The sequence below is a fragment of the Anolis sagrei genome, chromosome 5, assembly GCF_037176765.1.
Source record: "Anolis sagrei isolate rAnoSag1 chromosome 5, rAnoSag1.mat, whole genome shotgun sequence".
NCBI classification, from domain to species: Eukaryota; Metazoa; Chordata; class Lepidosauria; order Squamata; family Dactyloidae; genus Anolis; species Anolis sagrei.
In genome coordinates, this window is record NC_090025.1 from 20,433,591 (window position 1) to 20,454,086 (window position 20,496).

General features: G+C 40.6%; 1 protein-coding gene across 2 annotated transcripts in view; it reads right to left on the minus strand.

Annotated features, from left to right (window-relative positions):
- Positions 1 to 3,989: 3,989 nt before the first annotated feature.
- FAM13A (family with sequence similarity 13 member A) overlaps positions 3,990 to 20,496 on the minus strand; it is a 167,035-nt gene continuing 150,528 nt past the window's right edge. For both annotated transcript variants that reach the window (XM_060779247.2, XM_060779248.2), the window contains 8 exons: positions 19,944 to 20,025; positions 18,595 to 18,815; positions 16,004 to 16,087; positions 14,838 to 14,933; positions 11,693 to 11,776; positions 10,291 to 10,487; positions 8,973 to 9,074; positions 3,990 to 7,576 (listed from right to left, as the gene is read on the minus strand). In XM_060779247.2, the coding sequence (XP_060635230.2) occupies positions 7,450 to 7,576; positions 8,973 to 9,074; positions 10,291 to 10,487; positions 11,693 to 11,776; positions 14,838 to 14,933; positions 16,004 to 16,087; positions 18,595 to 18,815; positions 19,944 to 20,025 (993 nt within the window). In that variant the 3' untranslated portion in view covers positions 3,990 to 7,449. The remainder of the gene's footprint in view (positions 7,577 to 8,972; positions 9,075 to 10,290; positions 10,488 to 11,692; positions 11,777 to 14,837; positions 14,934 to 16,003; positions 16,088 to 18,594; positions 18,816 to 19,943; positions 20,026 to 20,496) is intronic.

Below are 20,496 nucleotides of genomic sequence, written 5' to 3' on the forward strand. Positions count from 1 at the left end.
CCTGCTTTTATGAAACTACAAGTTGATGGTAACCTCCCCCCCAATAAACAAAACAAAACCCAATAGCCCTGTTCTGTAGAGATCATAGAATCATAGAATCAGAGAGTTGGAAGAGACCTCATGGGCCATCCAGTCCAACCACCTGCCAAGAAACAGGAATATTGCATTCAAATCACCCCTGACAGATGGCCATCCAGCCTCTGTTTAAAAGCTTCCAAAGAAGGAGCCTCCACCACACTCCGGGGCAGAGAGTTCCACTGCTGAACAGCTCTCACAGTCAGGAAGTTCTTCTTCATGTTCAGATGGAATCTCCTCTCTTGTAGTTTGAAGCCATTGTTCCGCGTCCTAGTCTCCAGGGAATCGGAAAACAAGCTTGCTCCCTCCTCCCTGTGGCTTCCTCTCACATATTTATACATGGCTATCATATCTCCTCTCAACCTTCTCTTCTTCAGGCTAAACATGCCCAGCTCCTTAAGCTGTGTTCCAGATGTTGTGATGCATCTCCCTTGCTGTGAAGCAGAACTAATACCGAACAGTAATTAACAAAAACTGAAATGTGCCTTAGCCGGATAAACAAAGAGTATGGGCAATGGAATGGTGCACCTAAGAAGGCTCACGTTTACCTTTGAATTTAGAAAGTCTCATGTTCTCTAACTCTTTAACAGTAGGAAACATTTTTTGTAAGTCAGTCAGTGCCTGTCTTGGCAGAAAGTGACTTGTCACATGGTTTCTGGTGGTTTTGTAAAGCCGATTTTAATGCAATTAATCCCCTAGTTACATGCAATTTGTTGGCATTATTAAGGGAAGTTCTATTGTGTGTTGAACTTTGTTCCCCCTTAATGTGCCAGTGGTGGGAATAATAAAGTATTTATTTATTTATTTGTCGTATCAGAAGCGAATGAGGGTACAGTTGTAATGTATTTAAAAACACAAAGTTTTAAAACTTGGCATTCTATTAAATGTCCTTTGACCAGTAACTGGCCACTTGGAGTGCTCTGGTGTTGCTATAAGAAGTTGCTATAAGAGGTTTCAGTGTGAGAAGAGAATGGAGCCTCTCAAAGCTCAGCATGAAACTGATAAGAAGGAAATGGGAGCAGGAGAGATGTTTGAAGAACTTCAACCAAAGCAGGATGACATTTTCCGATTCCTACTTTAATATTGCTTTAAATGCCCCAAAGAAGCCTGGGAATTATTATTTTATGAGGGCATCTTTGCAGATCTGCAGGGAATCATTCATTTGGAAATTTATAATCTTGAACTAGGCAGGGAGATTATGATGACAAATTGCCCATTTTCATTAGGCACTGCCCTTATTTGAACTATCTCTGAATATTAGACATTCCTTTCCATTTTCTGCATGATCAGTATAGACCCTCCATCACTCCTTTTTGTTCCATCCAACTCGAAACACTATTTTTGGAAGCAGGAATGTCAGCGATGCAGAAGGAAAAATGGCAAGAGGACAGCTTTTTACCCAGGGAAAAGCATGGAAGTTATACTTAAAGTGAAGTTGTGGCTCCAACCAATATGCCACTAGAGCTGTTTGACTGCATAATTTTATGATGATTGCTGATGTGATACATAACCATAGTAGTGAAGTGTGGCAATGCATAACAGGTGCCACACAATTTGTGAAATGGGGGCTCCTATCGCACAGTATGTCCGATGCACATGAATCTGTTTGTGCATATGGACATGTTTCATAAGTCATGGTATCATTTCTGCAATGGTCCCAGAGACAGCCACATCTCTATTCCTGAGAATCTGAGCAACATGCAACATCACTCATTTATGGGTGATATACAATCTGCATGTGATTATGTGTCAATTTATAGTGACAAGAATGCATAACAAGATGTCAACTAGCATTGGTGACGTTTGACAGGATTTAACCAAACTTTTTGAAAAGTTATTCCACCCATTCTAGATTATGCTCAACTGGCAAGAGAGATCAGGATCATATTCCAGCTAATCTTTCTACCTGCTTTTTTTAACCATAGGGATAGGAATTGTAAGGTCTGGCCGGCATTTCTAACTAAAGGAAGACAAATCCTCTTTAAAAGGGCTTGACCTTCCAAAGTTAGGAAGGGTAAGCATGCCACTTTCCATCTGGCCACTTTTTCCCTAGCTGACCTGAATGAACACTTTATATATGAGGGTTATCCGGAAAGTAAATTTATAAGATTTTTTTTAAAAAAATACAAAGAATATATTTTAATAAAGTTTACATGGGTTGTAGCATAGATATTACATTATTTTTCCACATAATCACCATTCAGTTCGATACATTTGTCATCCATGGGATGAGTTTTTGATGCCTGTGTCATAGAAGTTTCCCTCCACCTTTTTTACTTCGATTTTCACCTCGTAGTCATTGGAAAAGTGTTTTCCACTAAGGTGTTCCTTCAATTTAGTGAACAGATGATAGTCACTGGATACAAGATTGGAGCTGTGAGAGGGGTGGCTTGAAACATCCCAACCAATGAAGGCAACAACTCTTCTGTTGCATGAGTGGTGCGCGGATGCGCACTGTCATGAAGGAGACAGACTTCTGCCGTCAGCATCCCATAACATTTGTTTTGGATGGCTCTGCGGTTTCTTCATGGTCTCACAATATATTCTGCACCCATTTTGTCACATCCTGTCTTGGCATTATGTCCCCTCCATAAAGTGAAACAGTTTCATGATGAATTGCCGCGGCATTCATTCCCTTAGAATTTAGATAGCGTATTACAGCGTGAACTTTGCACTAGGAGGGAAATGGAATAAGGATGCTCATCTCTAACCTTCACTACAACACCAGTCGATGAGCTACTGACAACTGGCACTGCTCGTTCACTTCCAATTGCGTCCCGCTTTTGCAGTTAAAGCTTGTGTGCCAGTTGTGCCCGTACCTTGGGAAGTCTGACTTGGCCACGGTGGTCCACGCTCTGGTTACATCCCGAATAGATTACTGCAACGCACTCTACGTGGGGTTGCCTTTGAAGACTGTTCGGAGACTTCAACTTGTCCAACAGGCAGCAGCCAGATTACTTACCGGAGAGCCATACAGGGAGCATACCACCCCCTGCTGCGTCAGCTCCACTGGGTGCCAGTCCACCTCCGAACACAATTCAAAGTGCTGATCTTGGCCTATAAAACCCTATATGGCTCCAGCCCAGATTACTTATCCAAACATATCTCTCTGTGTGTTACACCTCATAATTTAAGATCTACTGGGGAGGCCCTGCTCTCGGTCCCACCAGTGTCTCAAACGCATCTGGTGGGGATGAGGGAAAGGGCCTTCTTGGTGGTGACCCCCTGCTTATGGAATTCGCTCCCCAGTGAGATTAGATCGGCGTCCTCCCTCCTTACTTTTAGGAAAGAACTAAAGATGTGGTTTTGGAACCAGACCTTTGGCTAGTGGGCACAGCAGCACTTTAGGCACTGAACTTGAACAATAGGATTGTTTGAAACTTGGAAATGGCTTTATGACCTGTGATTATGTGATTTGTTCTATGTGATTATGTAATTTTAATTAATATCACGGTTTAATTGTTATGTAATGGATTTATATTGCTGTTTTATTTTTGATACTGTTGGCATTGAATTGTTGCCTGTGTTAGCCGCCCTGAGTCCCCCCTTGGGGGTGAGAAGGGCGGGGTAGAAATGGTCTAAATAATAATAACAATAATAATAATAATAATAATAATAATAATAATAATGTAGTGATATCAACTTCCCCCAAGAAAATTCCCTGTGAGAGATACATGCTTTGTAACCTTACTTTCCGGATAACCCTCGTATATACACACCAAGAAACACTTGTTGTCTTTTCTGGGAATGAATGCCTTCAAGCAGTCTGGCTGAGAAAAAGTAGGCAACTTACATCATATGAACCTACAAGTGCTTTCATTTTAGTTAAAAAAGAAGGCTACAGAATATTCAAGCTGCGAGTGTGTACAGAAATCATACCTGGATGCCTAACGAAATGATTCACAGAAGGTAAATTCATTGTTCCACATTAATTTTAATATAAAAACATGTTAATGATTTGACTGTTCACTCGTTCACCTGTGAACAAATTACAAGGTTTTCTTTTCTTTTAAAAAATAAAATCTAGGAATCATTTATAGCTGTGAGTTGTTCATTAATTATTACCATCCTTATTTGGCTTTAAAATAAATGTCTCAGCTTCATTTGTTGATATTAGCATTTTGAAACAGACACACAGGGATTCAGATAGGAAACTACGGGTACATCTCTGCATCATTCTCGTTCATGCTGCAATATTCTATAAGTGTCCTAGAAGAAGATGTTGTCACAGAAGCTATCTTACATCTAGATACTGAAAGCAGATATATCACATATTTTTTAATATAAATTACAAGCAAAAAAATTGGTAAGAATGGTTGTGTTTAGAATAAATTTATCAGGTGGCAAACCTTTAATGTATGTTTAAAACTATGTAACCAAACTCAATGGAACTTAGCTTCTGAATCTATTGGAATTGGATTACGAGGCTCATGTTAATGGCTTGTGTTAGCCTGGTGATTTTTTTGGCTATTTTTTCTTTTAAGCTTCCATTCCTTCAGTTTCAAAATTGGTCTGCCATGTAGCCATGAGAGAAAAGCAAGCATATATTGTCGAAGGCTTTCATAGCCGGAATCATTGGGTTGTTGTGAGTTTTCTGGGCAGTATAGCCATGTCCCAGAAGCATTCTCTCCTGATGTTTCGCCTGCATCTATGACAGGCATCTTCAGTGGCTGTGAGGTCACAACCTCTGAGGATGCCTGTCATAGATGCAGGCGAAACATCAGAAGAGAATGCTTCTGGAGCATGGCCATACTGCCCAGAAATCTCACAACAACCCAGCAAGCATATCGTCTCTTTTAGGCTATGGATAGGGAGTGTGCAACTGAACATCCAGCTCCCGACTGACCAACATAACCAACATCTGCCAACATCTGTAAGGCTGCAGAATTCCCACCGCTGCTTAGACTCACAGAACTCGTTTCTTTGGATCCAGGCCCACATTTTTGTGCCTCAGATTTAATCAGAAAATCGTAGTAATTGCTATTCAGTTTTGATGAGAATTAATTTAATGGGATTTGTGAATTTTGTAACCAAGTTTTCAACTTAACAGGTTTTCACAGGTACAGATAAGGAAGCAGCCATATGAACTCTGATCAGCCATTATTCAACATATCAAACACACTTTTAAAAACGTCCCAGGAAAAGTTTCTGCTGACTTCAGCTGCTTGCTTTTCTAGACAAAGCTTAAAGCTGAATTTTAGACATGCTTTTCCTCCCGGAAGAACGGCATAAAAAAAAAGTCAGGTAGACAAAATATTGTGGTTTTTCTTTTCTTTTTTTTTTAAAGTACAGTTTTGGTTATGCTTACTATTTGTTTTTGATTCTTAAAAAAATATAAAATTCTCTCTCTTTCTCTCTCTAAAGTGCATCATTGTACCTACAATTTTATACGAGCTACAGTATTTCAAAGTACAGCAACAACAAAGCCATAGAAACAGCTGCAGCTAAACATGAACAGAAAGAATACAACCTTGCTGTTGGATCAATGGTGTTAAGGACACAGCACAAATTGATACTGCCCTTTGGTTTTAAAAAAGGTCACAATTAAGAGAACTTCAAAAGTTCAGAGGAAAAGCATCTCTATATCATTTTGCTTGCTGAGGAACCCCTACACATAGGAGGGTTGAATGAAAAGTAATGCCGCCACCTTCGTTACTTGGGTTTGGATGGGAATATTTTAATAAATTAAATGCAGAAATAATCCTTAGAATGTGCTCTTTAACTATCACTATTCACTTTTCCACATAATCACCAGACAATCGGATACATTTCTGTGAACGATGAACAAGTGTTCTGAAGCCGTCATGGAAGAAGTCACTATTTCCTCAACTGGCGTCCACAGTTCTCTCAACGTACCCATTGTGCACAGATCTTCCGATAGCCAAGGAAAGCAATAGTGACCCACACATTCTTGTGAAATGCCGATTATGTTTGAAATTTCTCTCTGAGTGATATGACGATCGTCCTGAATCAATCTGTCAACCTTTTGCTTGTGAAGCTTGGTGGTTGCTGTCACAGGACGTCCAACTCTTTGTCACGCAAGTCAGATGTTCCCACCTCAACATCTTTAAACTTACTCGCCTAACGATGCACAGTACTCACATCAACACAATAATCACAAAGAGCTTGAATTCTCTGATGAATCTCCTTTGGGGTGACACCTTCTGTTGTCAAGAATTCAATGACTGCACGTTGCTTAAATCGCATTGACCGACAGTGCAAGGTTCCGGAAAATTTAGCAAGGCCTTTTGCTAAGATTTACCAACAAAATGGAACTGCAGAGGAGAGTCTACTGAACAAGTCAGTACCTGCTGCACACCAGTACTGTCATCTGTTGAGGAGTTACGAAGGTGGAGGCATTACTTTTCATTCAACCCTTGTACATCTGCCACAAATTGACTGCATGCTTCAGACCTTCTAGGAAGGATCATAGGGACAGAAGGCAGATCTTACATGAAAGCAAGAGTTCATTGCAGAACATAATTACAGAAAAAGTAATACATTGTTTTCCACGGAAACTTTCCTGCCATTGCTGATCTTATTATTATTATTGAGGAACTGTGACATTTCTGATCACTGTCAGGGTCCCTCAGAACCTAAGTGGAAAATCAGAACACAGTTGGAATACATTTGGTACATAGAGCAGTTCCACTCAAAAATCACCACTGTTGTGTATCTCAAAAAATACTTCTCCAAGGGGTTCATCTTCCTCAGCTGTTCTTTTTCTTGTCTGTTCAAAGGAGCAGTTCGGAAATAGCTTTTCAGGAAGGGAAAAACATCCACAAAGCTAACAGTTTTTTTAAAAAAAAAGTGTAAAAAAAGTCACACTGAAGGCCAAGCTAGCAACGTATTGCTTTCCAGTTAAGTGGCAATTCTGGCTTCAAAGTGAGGCAAACTAAAACGTCACAGAATCATCTCAGAATGCAAGCCCTTCCTCATTAAAACAGACCCCGGTGCTTTATTGGTCTGACAATTACGACAATTATTTGGAGATCTGTGATAGCTCAAACTAGTTTTGCCTCTTTTGCAGTGATGTGTTAGATAAGGTATAAATCAGACCCAGTCTGAGCAGCTCACAAGTCACAGGCTGATCAAAGCCAAAGGACTTTCTGGGGTAGAGCCTTCGAAGGATGTCTTCATTCCTCCATCCTCCATCTTCTGCTGGCTTCAGTAACCAGCCTGGAGGCAAAAAGCAGGCCACAAGTATAAAGAAAGGTGCTGGGACCCTTCTTCCCCTTCTTCTGTGAGCCACAGTCCAGGGAAAGCTGCCAAAAAGGCCCTCAAGGTACAAGGCTCTTGTTGAGTTCTTTGAGCATTCATTCCTTTGGCTTGGTCAACTTCTTATCCCTACTGGCTACGTTGAATTTGCCTTCATTACATGATCTTGGAGCCAATATCTCTTTTGCTGATTAAGACCTCCAGCAGCCTCAGCTTGGCTTTAACCTGCTTGTATTCGTTATATTCTTCAGCCATAGGAGTACGGTCCTCTTTCTGGACATTTCTGATAGAGAACAGAAACAGAAAGTTACTTCCACAATATTAACATCTCTTTCAGTTAAAGGTAAAGTAAATATTTTCCCCAACATTAAGTCTAGTCGTGTTTGACTCTGGAGGGTGGTGCTCATCTCCATTTCTAAGCTGAAGAGCTGGCATTGTCCATAGACATCTCCAAGGTCATGTGGCTGGCATGACTACATGGACTACCATTATCTTCCCAAAGAAGTGGTACCTATCGATCTACTCACACTTGCACGTTAGGTTGGCAGAAGCTGGGCCTAACAGCAGAAGCTCACCCCAAACCACTAACTTTTCAGTCAGCAAGTTCAGCAGCTCAGCAGTTTAATCCACTGTACCACCAGGGGGGCAGCCCTTTCTTTAGGTTATCTGTGCAAAAAATACTCTGAACTATCACTATCTTCTACTGTTCAGACAGGAATGGTACTTATACCCAAGGGGAAAAAAAATTCAAAAGTAAGTTGACTCCCAACAGTACTGCAGTAAACTTGGGGTTCTATCTATTCAAGGAAGCTTTTAGATTAGTGGTGTCAAGCTTGTGGCCTTCTATGTGTTTTGGGCCTCAGCTCCATATTCCTTGCCATTGGATAAACTGGATAGTCCCCAAACATCTGAAGGACCACAAGTTTGACACCTCTGTTCTAGACCATACCATTTTGTAAATTATATCTTGTCAACAACATCTCTGTAGCTCCAAGATGAAATGGAAATAGCCATTTGTCTTCAAAATTGGAGGACTCTTAAAGTTGGCTTTAGAAATATCCTGGATTTTTTAGCCACTCTCTAACATCAATACATATTTGTAATATTTCCCACATTACATTTTTCTATATTGAAACCAGAACATTCTAAGAGTAGTATGAGAACTAACTTTTGCACCAATATTCTCTGGCGTCCTCTTATAATCTGTAAATAAAATTTCTAATGAATGTCAAAAGCTCTATTAAATGGGTAAAAGTAACTTAAATTGTTCAAAACTCCTATCAAGACAGATAGGATTCGATTCCTTAAGAACAGGTAGTGAAATGAATGCCTAATGAAAGAAATAAATGAAACACCTTGCTTTGAATAAGATAAAAACATATTCATTTCTTCAAATGCAATGACTGAATGGAACGGAAAGTGTGCAATTTAAAGTTTGTTAGCAAGAGACTACTCTAGGGACTGTACCTATATGAACCAAATGTTACAATCTGACCACACCTTGGGAAAGTTACTCTTTGGCACTACGACTCCTAGAGTCTCCCAGCCAGCATGACCCGTGGCCATTCTGGTCAGGAGATTCTGAGAGCTGTTGTCCAACAAGTAATATTTCCCTGTTCTGATTCTGACATTTCAAAGCGAGAGATGATTTAGAAAAACAAAACCCCAGAACTGGTTACCTTCCATTCTGACGGAAAAAATTATCCTCAAAATCTCTTAGTTTTTTCCTGATCCTCTTTTTCTCTTCCCTGACTTCTTGAAGCTGCTCTACAAGTTCTGGCCTGCAGTATTTAACGAAACAAAAACAAAGAACAAGCTGACATTGAAATATATTTAAAAAGAGATTAATATTAACATTGACAGGTCATCATGGTAACTGAAGTAATAATCACCATACAGCTGTTTATGATGGTAATGAGTTTTATAACATTTCAGCTCCTGTTCTCGTGAAAACACTGTTCATGGCTTTACGTCATATGATATTTTATTACTATAGTTCCATGATATATCCTTTCTCTCACTGACAGATATGCTTGCTGCATACAGTTATTTTTTTCGTATCAGGAGCGACTTGGGAAACTTCAAGTCGCTTCTGGTGTGAGAGGATTGGCTGCCTTCAAGGACATTGCCCAGGGGACACCTGGATGTTTTGATGTTTTACCATCCTTGTGGGAGGCTTCTATCATGCTCCCTCACGGGGAGCTGGAACTGACGGAGGGAGCTCATCCGTGCTTTCCCCGGATTCGAACCTCTGACCTGTTGGTCTTCAGTCCTGCCGGCACAAGGGTTTAACCCATTGTGCCATCGGGGGCTTCTTGCATACAGTTCTATCAGTTTTATATTTCACTTTGCAGAAATGCATAGTGCAGTTGGCTCTCCAATTTTGGCAAGGTGGGGGGGGGGAGCAAGAATGGAAAGCAAAACCACCACAAAAGTGGAAAACAACTAGTACAAAAAACTACCTTTTTAAACCTGTGATAATTTTTTAGGAATCTCTCAGTCCTCCAGGATGCCTTTATGTTTAGCTTGTGGTAGAAGTTGACCACAAAATCACCCTGGGAGACCAAAAATTCCTAAGGAAAACCTATCGATCAAATTTGTGAACAATAAAATCTATAAAAATTAAACCTCAAATGTGGAGGGCTGAATGTAAATTGTATACCAGAGCTTTCCAAACTCTGTGTCGTGACATCTTAGTGTGTTGGCTTTAGCGTGTAGGTGTGTTGTATTAAAGTAAAAAGAAATGACAAACATCTTAGAAATCATATATTTTTTTAAATATAAATAAAAGGTTTTCATGAGATATATCGTGTGCTCATACGTTTCATTATTACAATTTATATAGGTGTCCATATCTCTTATAAGGAGTTGGTCACACCTCCAGTTTGCCAGTAAAACTGAGTTACTCTGTTGTGAAATGCTGTATGTCTGAAAAATGTGTCACCAACATGAACTGTTTGGAAGGTTCTGTTGTAGACCATCAGAAATCAGACTTACATAGATGCAGCATGAAGATTTGACAACCCCATATCCTGGCCACCTCTTGAAGGAATCCTGTCATCCACCGGAGAAACAAAGCCATCTGTGTCATCTTCCAGTTGGTCCAAAAAGCTTCTCACATTGAAGTCTGATTTTATGGTGACAGTGAAATCTGGTTTCGTGTTGCTGTCATCCTCAGAACCATCCTCTTCCTCCTGTGAAGACATTGTGACCCTCCTGATTACCATCACATCACGTTACATTTCATTACATTACATCACATTGCATTACATTACATTACATTCCTGGCCACCATAGCGAGGCCATGTTAGATTTGGTGAACACCAGAAAGCAGGTAAATCTGAAGCTAAGTCATGACTCAAAAAAGGAAGAACAAGATTTACTATTTCTTGTTCGGTTAGTGAGAAACAGTGGGTTGGAAAAATCACCAGCAAGTTGTTTAAAAGCATTCCAGAGAAGCTTTCCGAACAGGGAGTCTTGAGAGGTGGTATCAAAATGAAAACTATATAATTTTAACTGACAGGAAATCTGTTATCTCTGATGCAAAGATGTCTTGAGAAGAACTACTACATACTTGCAAGTCTAATAACACTGGAAGAGGAGGGCTATTCGGCAGTAATTTGGCCACAGGATGGGAAACTCACTAGAAAGGCACTGGGAGTTTATGGTTTATATGGTTTCATTTTGTAGGGCTGAAAAGCCGGTGACGAAGGCTACCATAGTCAGAAGGTTTTGGGGCTGAAAACAGAGCTCAATTTCTCTTTTAACTGTAGCATTCCCACCGCGAACTTTACCAAGATTTTGCTCTTGTCCAAAAAACTGGTCAAGGAGACGTTTGCCAACTGGAATCCAGTAAACAAGGAGCACTGTTACTAAGACTGCACCAAAAAACTGTAACCACTGAATCACTAGAACCTAATATTCACATTGCATAATCAAAAATATATATTTCTGGGAATGGAAAGAAAAGTTGTCTTTACTGTGTGTCTGGAAAAAAACCTCAATGACCTGGCTAAACACCAACAATTTGCCTACAAAATAGCTTTAATACTGGCCAAAGTTTTGGCAGATGAGGCTTTAAGAGTGCAGAGCAGTTCTCATCATCTCCCACGACTTGTCAGCTAACTCAGACTAATGTAGGTCCACTGCATCTAGACCTGCATTTTCAAACTAGGATTCCTTGCAATTCTAGGGTTCAATGCAAGGTCACAAGCAATTCCACAAGAAATAATGATTAAAAAAACTTTTTGAAGGTGCAGTTATGTAGCAGTTCCCTAAAAGTTGAAACCTATTTCAAGAAATATAGAATAATCAGCAACCAGGAACAACTTCACCACTCTACCACATTCATTACAAGAGAAAGGAAAAAATATTTATAGAAGTTGGTTGTTCCCCTCACCTTTATCTCCTTGAAGAAGGAAGCAGTTTCACCCTCAATAATTGGCTGCAGCAAAGGGCTTCTCCGTTTGCTGGAGGGGGAACCCTGTGATAGACATTAACAAGAAGGTTACATTGTGATATCTTCTTCCTCACCCATTTCCAAATCTAAACAAACTCTTCCCAAGAATGCATTTAAGATGTATTTTAAAAATCTGAGAAACTCCTTGTCCTGCTATACAAGAGAAACTGTATAGGGCCACCATATTTCATTTTAATCCAGGGGTTTTTCCAGGAACCTCATTTCAACAGAAAGCAGATCCAAATGAGAAAGAAATGTCCCCCATATCTGGACTACTCATTATAGGCAGGCAGAAGAGATACAAAAAACAAGAAGAAAAACAAAGTATTCAGGAATTACTGGATGAAGAGGTGACAACATCAGTGACTAAGGAGGAGCACTCAGAGCAAACTAACTTGGAAATCCCCAAGAGCACTTGGCATTTAACATTTTCAAGAAATGGGAAACAAAAGTGTAAAAATACTGGGAATTTTTTGATGAGGTCATGGAATATGGTCATCTAGGTAAGACCAGAAGGACTGGGTACCAAATCCTGAATGCCCTCCCAGTTATTTCATACACTGCAGAGCAAAGGATTGTGTGAATGCTCCTGCTCTCATTTATGTGTTCCTGTTGCCAAAGTGTATGTACAGGTATACTACCCTGAATTCAGTGGCTCTTGCACAGGCAGTATTTCTGATTGAGATCCATATTGAGTTGGGGGTTCCTCATTCAAACAGAATGGTATGAGAATGGGTTGCTGTGAGTTTTCCGGGCTGTATGGCCATGTTCCAGAAGCATTCTCACCTGATGTTTTGCCTGCATCTACGGCAGGCATCCTCAGAGATTGAGGGATCTGTTGGAGACTACTCAAGTGAGGTTTATATATCTGAGGAATGTCCAGTGTGGGCAAAAGAACTCTGCTTGAGGCAAGTGTGAATTTTACAACTGGCTACCTTCATTAGCACTGAAAGGCCTTGCAGCTTCAAAGTCTGGCTGGTTGCTAACTGGGTGGATCTTTTGTTGGGAGGTGTTAGCTGGCCCTAAATGATTCTTGTCTGGAATTTCCCTGTTTTTTGAGTGTTACCCTTTATTTATTGTCTTGATTTTAGAGTTTTTTAAACATTGGTAGCCAGATATTGTTCATTTTCATGGTTTCCTCCTTTCTGTTGAAAATGTCTGCATGCTTGTGGATTTCAATGGCTTTTCTGTGTATATAAACCTCACATGCCTAGTTTCTAGATATGGGCAAAACGTCAGGAGAAGATGCTTCTGGAACACGGCCACACAGTCTGGAAAACTCACAACAACCCAGTGATTCCAGCCATGAAAGCCTTCGACAACACATTGATGTGAGAATGTTGGATAATATGGAGATCCAGGTGGCTGAGGTGTACATATTTAGAGCATCATGGAGCATGTGAAATGTTGAAATGCTTCAAAAATATGATTGTTTTCCACTTGTGTTATCATATAAAAACAATCCAATATGGAACTTCTCTCCCTCAATCATCCTGCCTCAACTAAAATTAATGAGATTGGAGGCAGTATTTTATGTTTTCATCCCAATATTTAAACAGGAGATGGAAGACAGAAATCAATCCCTGGCCAGGAGACAACGTGTGCCTGCCAGGATATAGGCAACAGCTCTGTGTAACTCATGTGCCTTCCATCCATTTATCTGAAGAGAAGCTTTATTATTAAATATCCACATACGATGCTGCCAAGACCTAGGCTTTGGTCTGGCACCAGCAAAGGAGTGAAAATAAACATTTATTCATGAAAATAAAGGAACAGGCTGAAAGTAAGAGGAAAGCATTTCGTGTTTGCACTGGCTAGGATACAAATGGTCTAAAGGACAAGGAAGCAGTTTTGGAATGAATGTACCACATAGTGACTGCCCTTCACACAAGCTAGTATATAGGCTCTCCCTTAGGAAGGAGGAAAAGGAAAGAAGGAAGAGAGGGGAAGTGACAAAAGGAAAGAAACAATGTGTCTAGTCCTCATGTCCACAAAGCAACACTGTGAAATAGTCTCAAAAGTGTGAGACTAGGTAGGCCCTTAAGTTCATCGGTCAGGGATACTGCAATAGAATAATAGAATCATAGAGTTGGAAGAGACCTCATGGGCCATCCAGTGCATCCTCCCGCCAAGAAGCAGGAAAATTGCATTCAAATCACCCCTGACAGATGTCCATCCAGCCTCTGTTTAAAAGCCTCCAAAGAAGGAGCTTCCACCACACTCCGGGGCAGAGAGCTCCACTGCTGAACAGCTCTCACAGTCAGGAAGTTCTTCCTCATGTTCAGATGGAATCTCCTTTCTTGTAGTTTGAAGCCATTGTTCTGCATCCTAATCTCCAGGACAGCAGAAAACAAATTTGCTCCCTCCTCCCTATAACTTCCCCTCACATATTTATACATGGCCCTCATCATGTCTCCTCTCAGCCTTCTCTTCTGCAGGCTAAACATGACCAACTCTTTAAGCCGTTCCTCAAAGGGCTTGTTCTCCAGACCCTTTATCATTTTAGTCGCCCTCCTCTGGACACATTCCAGCTTGTCAACATCTCCCTTCAATTGTGATGCCCAGAATTGGACACAGTATTCCAGATATGGTCTAACCAAGGCTGAATAGAGGGGTAACATGACTTCCCTGAATCTAGACACTAGACTCCTATTGCTGCAGGTCAAAATCCCATTGGCTTGCCGCATCACAATATGATGATATGGCCCTCTTAGCAGATATTGGGACTGCAAAAGCAGAAGACTAGGTCTTGGAAGAGTAGATATGAAGGAACTAGACAAGATCCTCAAGTATAAACTTATATTATTGAATATCACATTTAGGATTGACCACACCATCATAATTGCATGTATAGTTCTGAAAGCTGGACAGTGACGAAAGCTGATAGAAAGCAAAATCAACTCATGTGATGCTGAAAGACACTTCTGCAGATATCGTTGGCCACCAAAAAGATAAATAATTGGGTCATTAAACAAATAAATCCTGACCACTCCCTAGAAGCAAACTCCACCAAGTTGGGATGCTCCCTGCCAGTACGGGGACTAAAATCTGTTTAACTGAACACTCAAAAGAAATGCATACTTACAATAATAGGGATGCTGTTGGCCCTTGAGAGGATCTGCTTGACCAAACGATATCTGTCATATAGCGGTTTCATCATCTGTCGTTCATGCTTTGTTACCTGAAAAGAAGAAAAAGCAAAAGGTGGTAATGGATTTTGCAGGTAGCAACAGATTATTGCCACTCCTTTAATCTCTATTTAATGTCTTTTGAGGAGTGAATCACCTTCTGAACAGGTGCTGAAAACAAAACACATGGCATTTTTTTTCCCTGTCCAATTATTAAGATAGGCCTCCTAGGGTGATATCATTGACAAAGATGCAACTAATGAATCTCATGCATCAGAAACACTTGATAAAATGGGCTAAAGTGCTCTCTCATTAATTATAGCACTAAGAGAGAATTGAGGAAGAATCAGGTATGTTAAATTACTTGTTTTGTTACCTCTGTAACATATCTTGAAATCTACCATGGAAGTGTTGGCAGGATTAATTCACTTGTTAACCTTAGATAGTGACTGTGAAACACTGCTTCTAAGGCAATAACTAAAGCAACCTGAATGTGTAAACAATGGACTGAAGAGTGAAAACACTCCGTTATGAAAGATTAAAAACAAAAATAGCAATACAAATGACAAGGAGAAAATGCAGTCAGAGAAGTAAATGGAGGAAAACATCTTCTGTTGTCTTTAACATGAGCAGTAATCTGACTTGCTCATCGCTCCAAACTGCTCTTTTTAACACATCAAATTGTCAACGATTGTGTTGGGAGAATCCAACATTAGAGGAACTGGAGAAGGGTCATGAGCAACATTTACACCAGCTCAAAGCAAATGGTGTGAAGAGGCCCTGAGAGATGTCAATTGGAGTTAAGGCTTGTTCTATTGAAGACTGAAGCTCTAGCAAATATGATGGCATCAGGGACTTGAAGCAGACAATACAGCATGTAATACTAGGCAAAGAACATAAGGAAGTAAATAGGAGGCAAGGAACTCATGCTGAGAAGCACATCTGTGAAAAAATTAAAGGTGTCCACACTGACTTTCTGTAGAGAGCTTTTAAAAAATGTTGGTGTGTTGATACATGAAACAAAGTGTAAGACACTCTACAATGAGTTTTCCTCCATTTGCATCTTGGCCATTAACAAAAGTTCAGTGTGAGGAATGCTTGACAAGAATGCTGCTATACTTACTGGTCTTCCATGGATACTTTCATAATACAAGAGGGCTTTCTGAAGAGCTACTTTCTCTGCGGCTATCTGGTCTCTAGTCATGTCCTGCAAAGAACAAGAGAAGAGGAGATGTAGGAAGAGAGTTGGGAATAAGGACAGTTCTACTAATACATCCTATTCTTTTCCATGCCCCATTGTGTTCTCTCACCATACAACTCTGATGAATACAATTGTTCCTCCACATTTATGGATTTGATTAAAATGCTCTCTTCAGGAATTGTTAGGTTCTCCAGTGTGGCTTCCTATAGAGATTCCTATAGAGATGGTCTCTCAGAAAATAGTGCAGTGGTTCTCAACTTGTGGGTCCCCAGGTGCTTTGGCCTACAACTGGGAATCCTTGGCCCTTGAGCACTCTAACTGGAGATCAGCTGTGACCAGCAGTGCTGCAGAATTAGAGGAGGCACAAATGGAGGGTGAAAGGGAGAAACATGCCAAGAAGAAGGCGTGTCAAGTCAACCCTGACTGGGACTGCCTTCCACCTGGAAACCAATGTCCTCACTGGGGGAGAACATGCGGATCAAGAATAGGGCTCCACAGCCACCTACGGACCTACTGCCAAGACACTGTATTTGGAGGACCATCATCCTCGGGCTACGATGGATCACCTAAGTAAGTAAGTTAATGGATTTTTTGCGTACAACTCTCAGAAATCCTAGCCAGATTTCTGGGAGTTGGAGGCCAAAACACTGGGGATGCACAGGCTGAGAACCAATGAAATAGTGGGTTTTTAAATTCACTACATTTTTGCAAGGAACCTGTGTCCCTAACCCTAGTGAATGTATGAGTGGTAACACTTCACACATAGTAATTGTTAAGGAAAGTCAAGGCACACTTAATGGAGGAAGGATGAAACCTGTGAGATCTATCAAAGGTCTTCCTGTCAACCTTAATAGAACTAATTGTTGTGCCATGAACAGCATCTACATCCTCAGTATTATAACTGTCCATCAAAGCACTGTGTAACCATTAGATCAGTACACCAGCACTTTCATTATACTTTCACAAATGCCAATCATTCAGTTGAAAGTTCAAGTCACATATTTAATAACTTAAAGTGTGGGACCCTTTCACAAGATTAGATCATGCAATTAGGTGCCTTTTGATGCTCTTCAACCACTCTGCTTTACAATGGGAGCAGCTGCTAACCCCATACTATATGGACGCTGCAGTAAACATCAGTGGAACGCTTGCCTTCTCCTCACTGGTAATATCACAGTTGACAAGGGCAGGAAATTGGATTTTAGGTATCTAAACAAGTTACTTTAACATTTAAATTGAAATTTATCCCCCCCCCCCCCAATCATCGGAAGTTTCTCTCTCACATAATCTTGTTTGTATCCAAGTCAAAATTTCATTACAAGCATTCAGAAGCAACACTTAAGATTTCTGAAATGAACCCATGATCCTGTATCAAAATACAACGTAAAATTAAAGGCAGCTTTTCAAGTAGCTGACTTGAGTTTCATTATTGGGAAAAAGCTGGGAGATAAACTAATAACATAAATAAATAAATAACCTGTCCTTTGACCATGCTGATTGGGGCCCATAGGAGTTATAGCCCAAAATGTCTGGAAAACAGTAGGTTACCTACACCTCGGAGTTAAGTAATAAAAAAGGTTTTATACCACTGTGAAATGATGTGTTTTAAATTGCAAATTTATGCATATATGTTGAGAAAAAAATGGAAGAATACAAAACAGAAACTTGGAGGCTAAATGCACTGGGACTGTGGTGCATCTGGCTGAGAGTCAGCTGCATTAAGATCACTACTGACTGAAGGGTCATGAGTTCGAAGCCAGCCCGGGTTGGAGTGAGCTTCCGACTAATTTGTGTAGCTTGTTGTCGACCTTTGCAGCCTGTGTAGCTTGTTGTCGACCTTTGCAGCCCAAAAGACAGTTGCATCTGTCAAGTAGGAAATTAAGGTACCACTTATGTGGGGAGGCTAATTTAACTAATTTACAAGGCCATAAACATCTCCAGCAAGCATGCAAAGAATGAGGAAGTACTTCATCAGTGTCACATATGTACGGTGAAGCGACAGCTCCCCTGGTGGCCAGAATACCCTCATGAAGGCCAGAATACGCTCATGAAAAAGCTGGATTGTTAAATAGCCTCTGGGTGTCTGTCTATATATGTTGAATGTTTGCCATGTATATGTACATCATAATCCGCCCTGAGTCCCCTGCGGGGTGAGAAGGGTGGAATATAAATACTGTAAATAAATAAATAAAATAAATGTCAGTTTCAACTGGGATGGATCCATGTAATGTAGTGGCTCTCAACCTGTGGGTCCCCAGATGTTTTGGTATTCAACTCTCAGAAATCCTAATAGGTGGTAAACTGGCTGGGATTTGTAGGAGTTGTAGCCAAAACACCTGGGGACCCACAGGTTGAGAACCATTGATGTAAAAGAATGGAACTAACTAGAGACCATTTACAGATATTCTATTGATTTCAATGGATATGTCTTAATATGAGACTGACATTAGATTCCGTACTTCAATGATTTATTGTTCTTGGTAACTGAAGCCATTTCACTTATTTCATTGTACCTTAATGTCTTCAGGCCTGTTTGCCTCGGCTCTTTTCTCCTGGAGTTTCTTTTGCATGGATTCCAGAGTTGCTTCCACTGCTGGCTTTGATGATTTATCAGGCATGTCTTGCTTCTTCTCCTCCTCCTTCTCCAGCTGAGAGCCAAAACTTTTGGGGAGTGTATTGCTCCTCTGGCGCATCACAGGAACCAGATCTTCCTCTGACATCTTCAGTTTGGACTCTATAGTTTTGGAAGAACAAAAAAAGGAAGTGGATTTCCAACACTATGAATCATAGAATCATAGAATCATAGAATCATAGAATCAAAGAGTTGGAAGAGACCTCATGGGCCATCCAGTCCAACCCCCTGCCAAGAAGCAGGAATATTGCATTCAAATCACCCCTGACAGATGGCCATCCAGCCTCTGTTTAAAAGCTTCCAAGGAAGGAGCCTCCACCACACTCCGGGGCAGAGAGTTCCACTGCTGAACGGCTCTCACAGTCAGGAAGTTCTTCCTCATGTTCAGACGGAATCTCCTCTCTTGTAGTTTGAAGCCATTGTTCCGTGTCCTAGTCTCCAAGGAAGCAGAAAACAAGCTTGCTCCCTCCTCCCTGTGGCTTCCTCTCACATATTTATACATGGCTATCATATCTCCTCTCAGCCTTCTCTTCTTCAGGCTAAACATGCCCAGTTCCCTAAGCCGCTCCTCATAGGGCTTGTTCTCCAGACCCTTGATCATTTTAGTCGCCCTCCTCTGGACACTTTCCAGCTTGTCAATATCTCTCTTGAATTGTGGTGCCCAGAATTGGACACAATATTCCAGATGTGGTCTAACCAAAGCAGAATAGAGGGGTAGCATTACTTCCTTAGATCTAGACACTATGCTCCTATTGATGCAGGCCAAAATCCCATTGGCTTTTTTTGCCGCCACATCACATTGTTGGCTCATGTTTAACTTGTTGTCCACGAGGACTCCAAGATCTTTTTCACACGTACTGCTCTCGAGCCAGGCGTCCCCCATTCTGTATCTTTGCATCTCATTTTTTCTGCCAAAGTGGAGTATCTTGCATTTGTCACTGTTGAACTTCATTTTGTTAGTTTTGGCCCATCTCTCTAATCTGTCAAGATCGTTTTGAATTCTGCTCCTGTCCTCTGGACTATTGGCTATCCCTCCCAATTTGGTGTCGTCTGCAAACTTGATGATCATGCCTTCTAGCCCTTCATCTAAGTCATTAATAAAGATGTTGAACAGGACCGGGCCCAGGACGGAACCCAAGAGAGAGAACCAAGAGAGAGAATACAAGAGAGTGCAAGACTGCAAAATCAGTCCAAAGTATGGAAGTACTCCATGTCAGGTCAGGCTCTCACCTTTCAGCTGCTTCCGAAACTTTGCAAGGTCGTTTGTCCACTTCAGCACCTCCAGGTTGGCAGCTTTGTCACTGTGTGATGGCTGTAAGAGGGCAGGGAAAACAAAGAGAAGAAAGTTTTTTCACATAAATAGAGGCAGCATAATCTGAAACCAAAGATTACATTGAGATGTTGATTTGCTTCAGTCGAACCTTTTGGTCATTAAATTAAATTTGTACACAATACGAAAGAAAGGGAAGATTAGAGTTTGTCTGAAAGATCTAAGCATTTTCTGCCCTGATATTTTAGCAATTGCTGCACTTTGATATTTAAGAGTAAACCATTTTCTAGAATAATAATGAATTCAACCTTATTGAAATGTAACCCAAAAGAAAAATACACATTTTATCTGCAAATATCACATGTTCTTCTAAGATTCAAACTAAGAATGACAGAAACCAGTGCATACAATGAGAATAAGGCCAAACTCCAACCAAATGTGTCTTCTATACAAAACTAACATTTATAAATCAGCTAACTAAATAAATAAGCTGCCAAAAGATTAACAGTATGA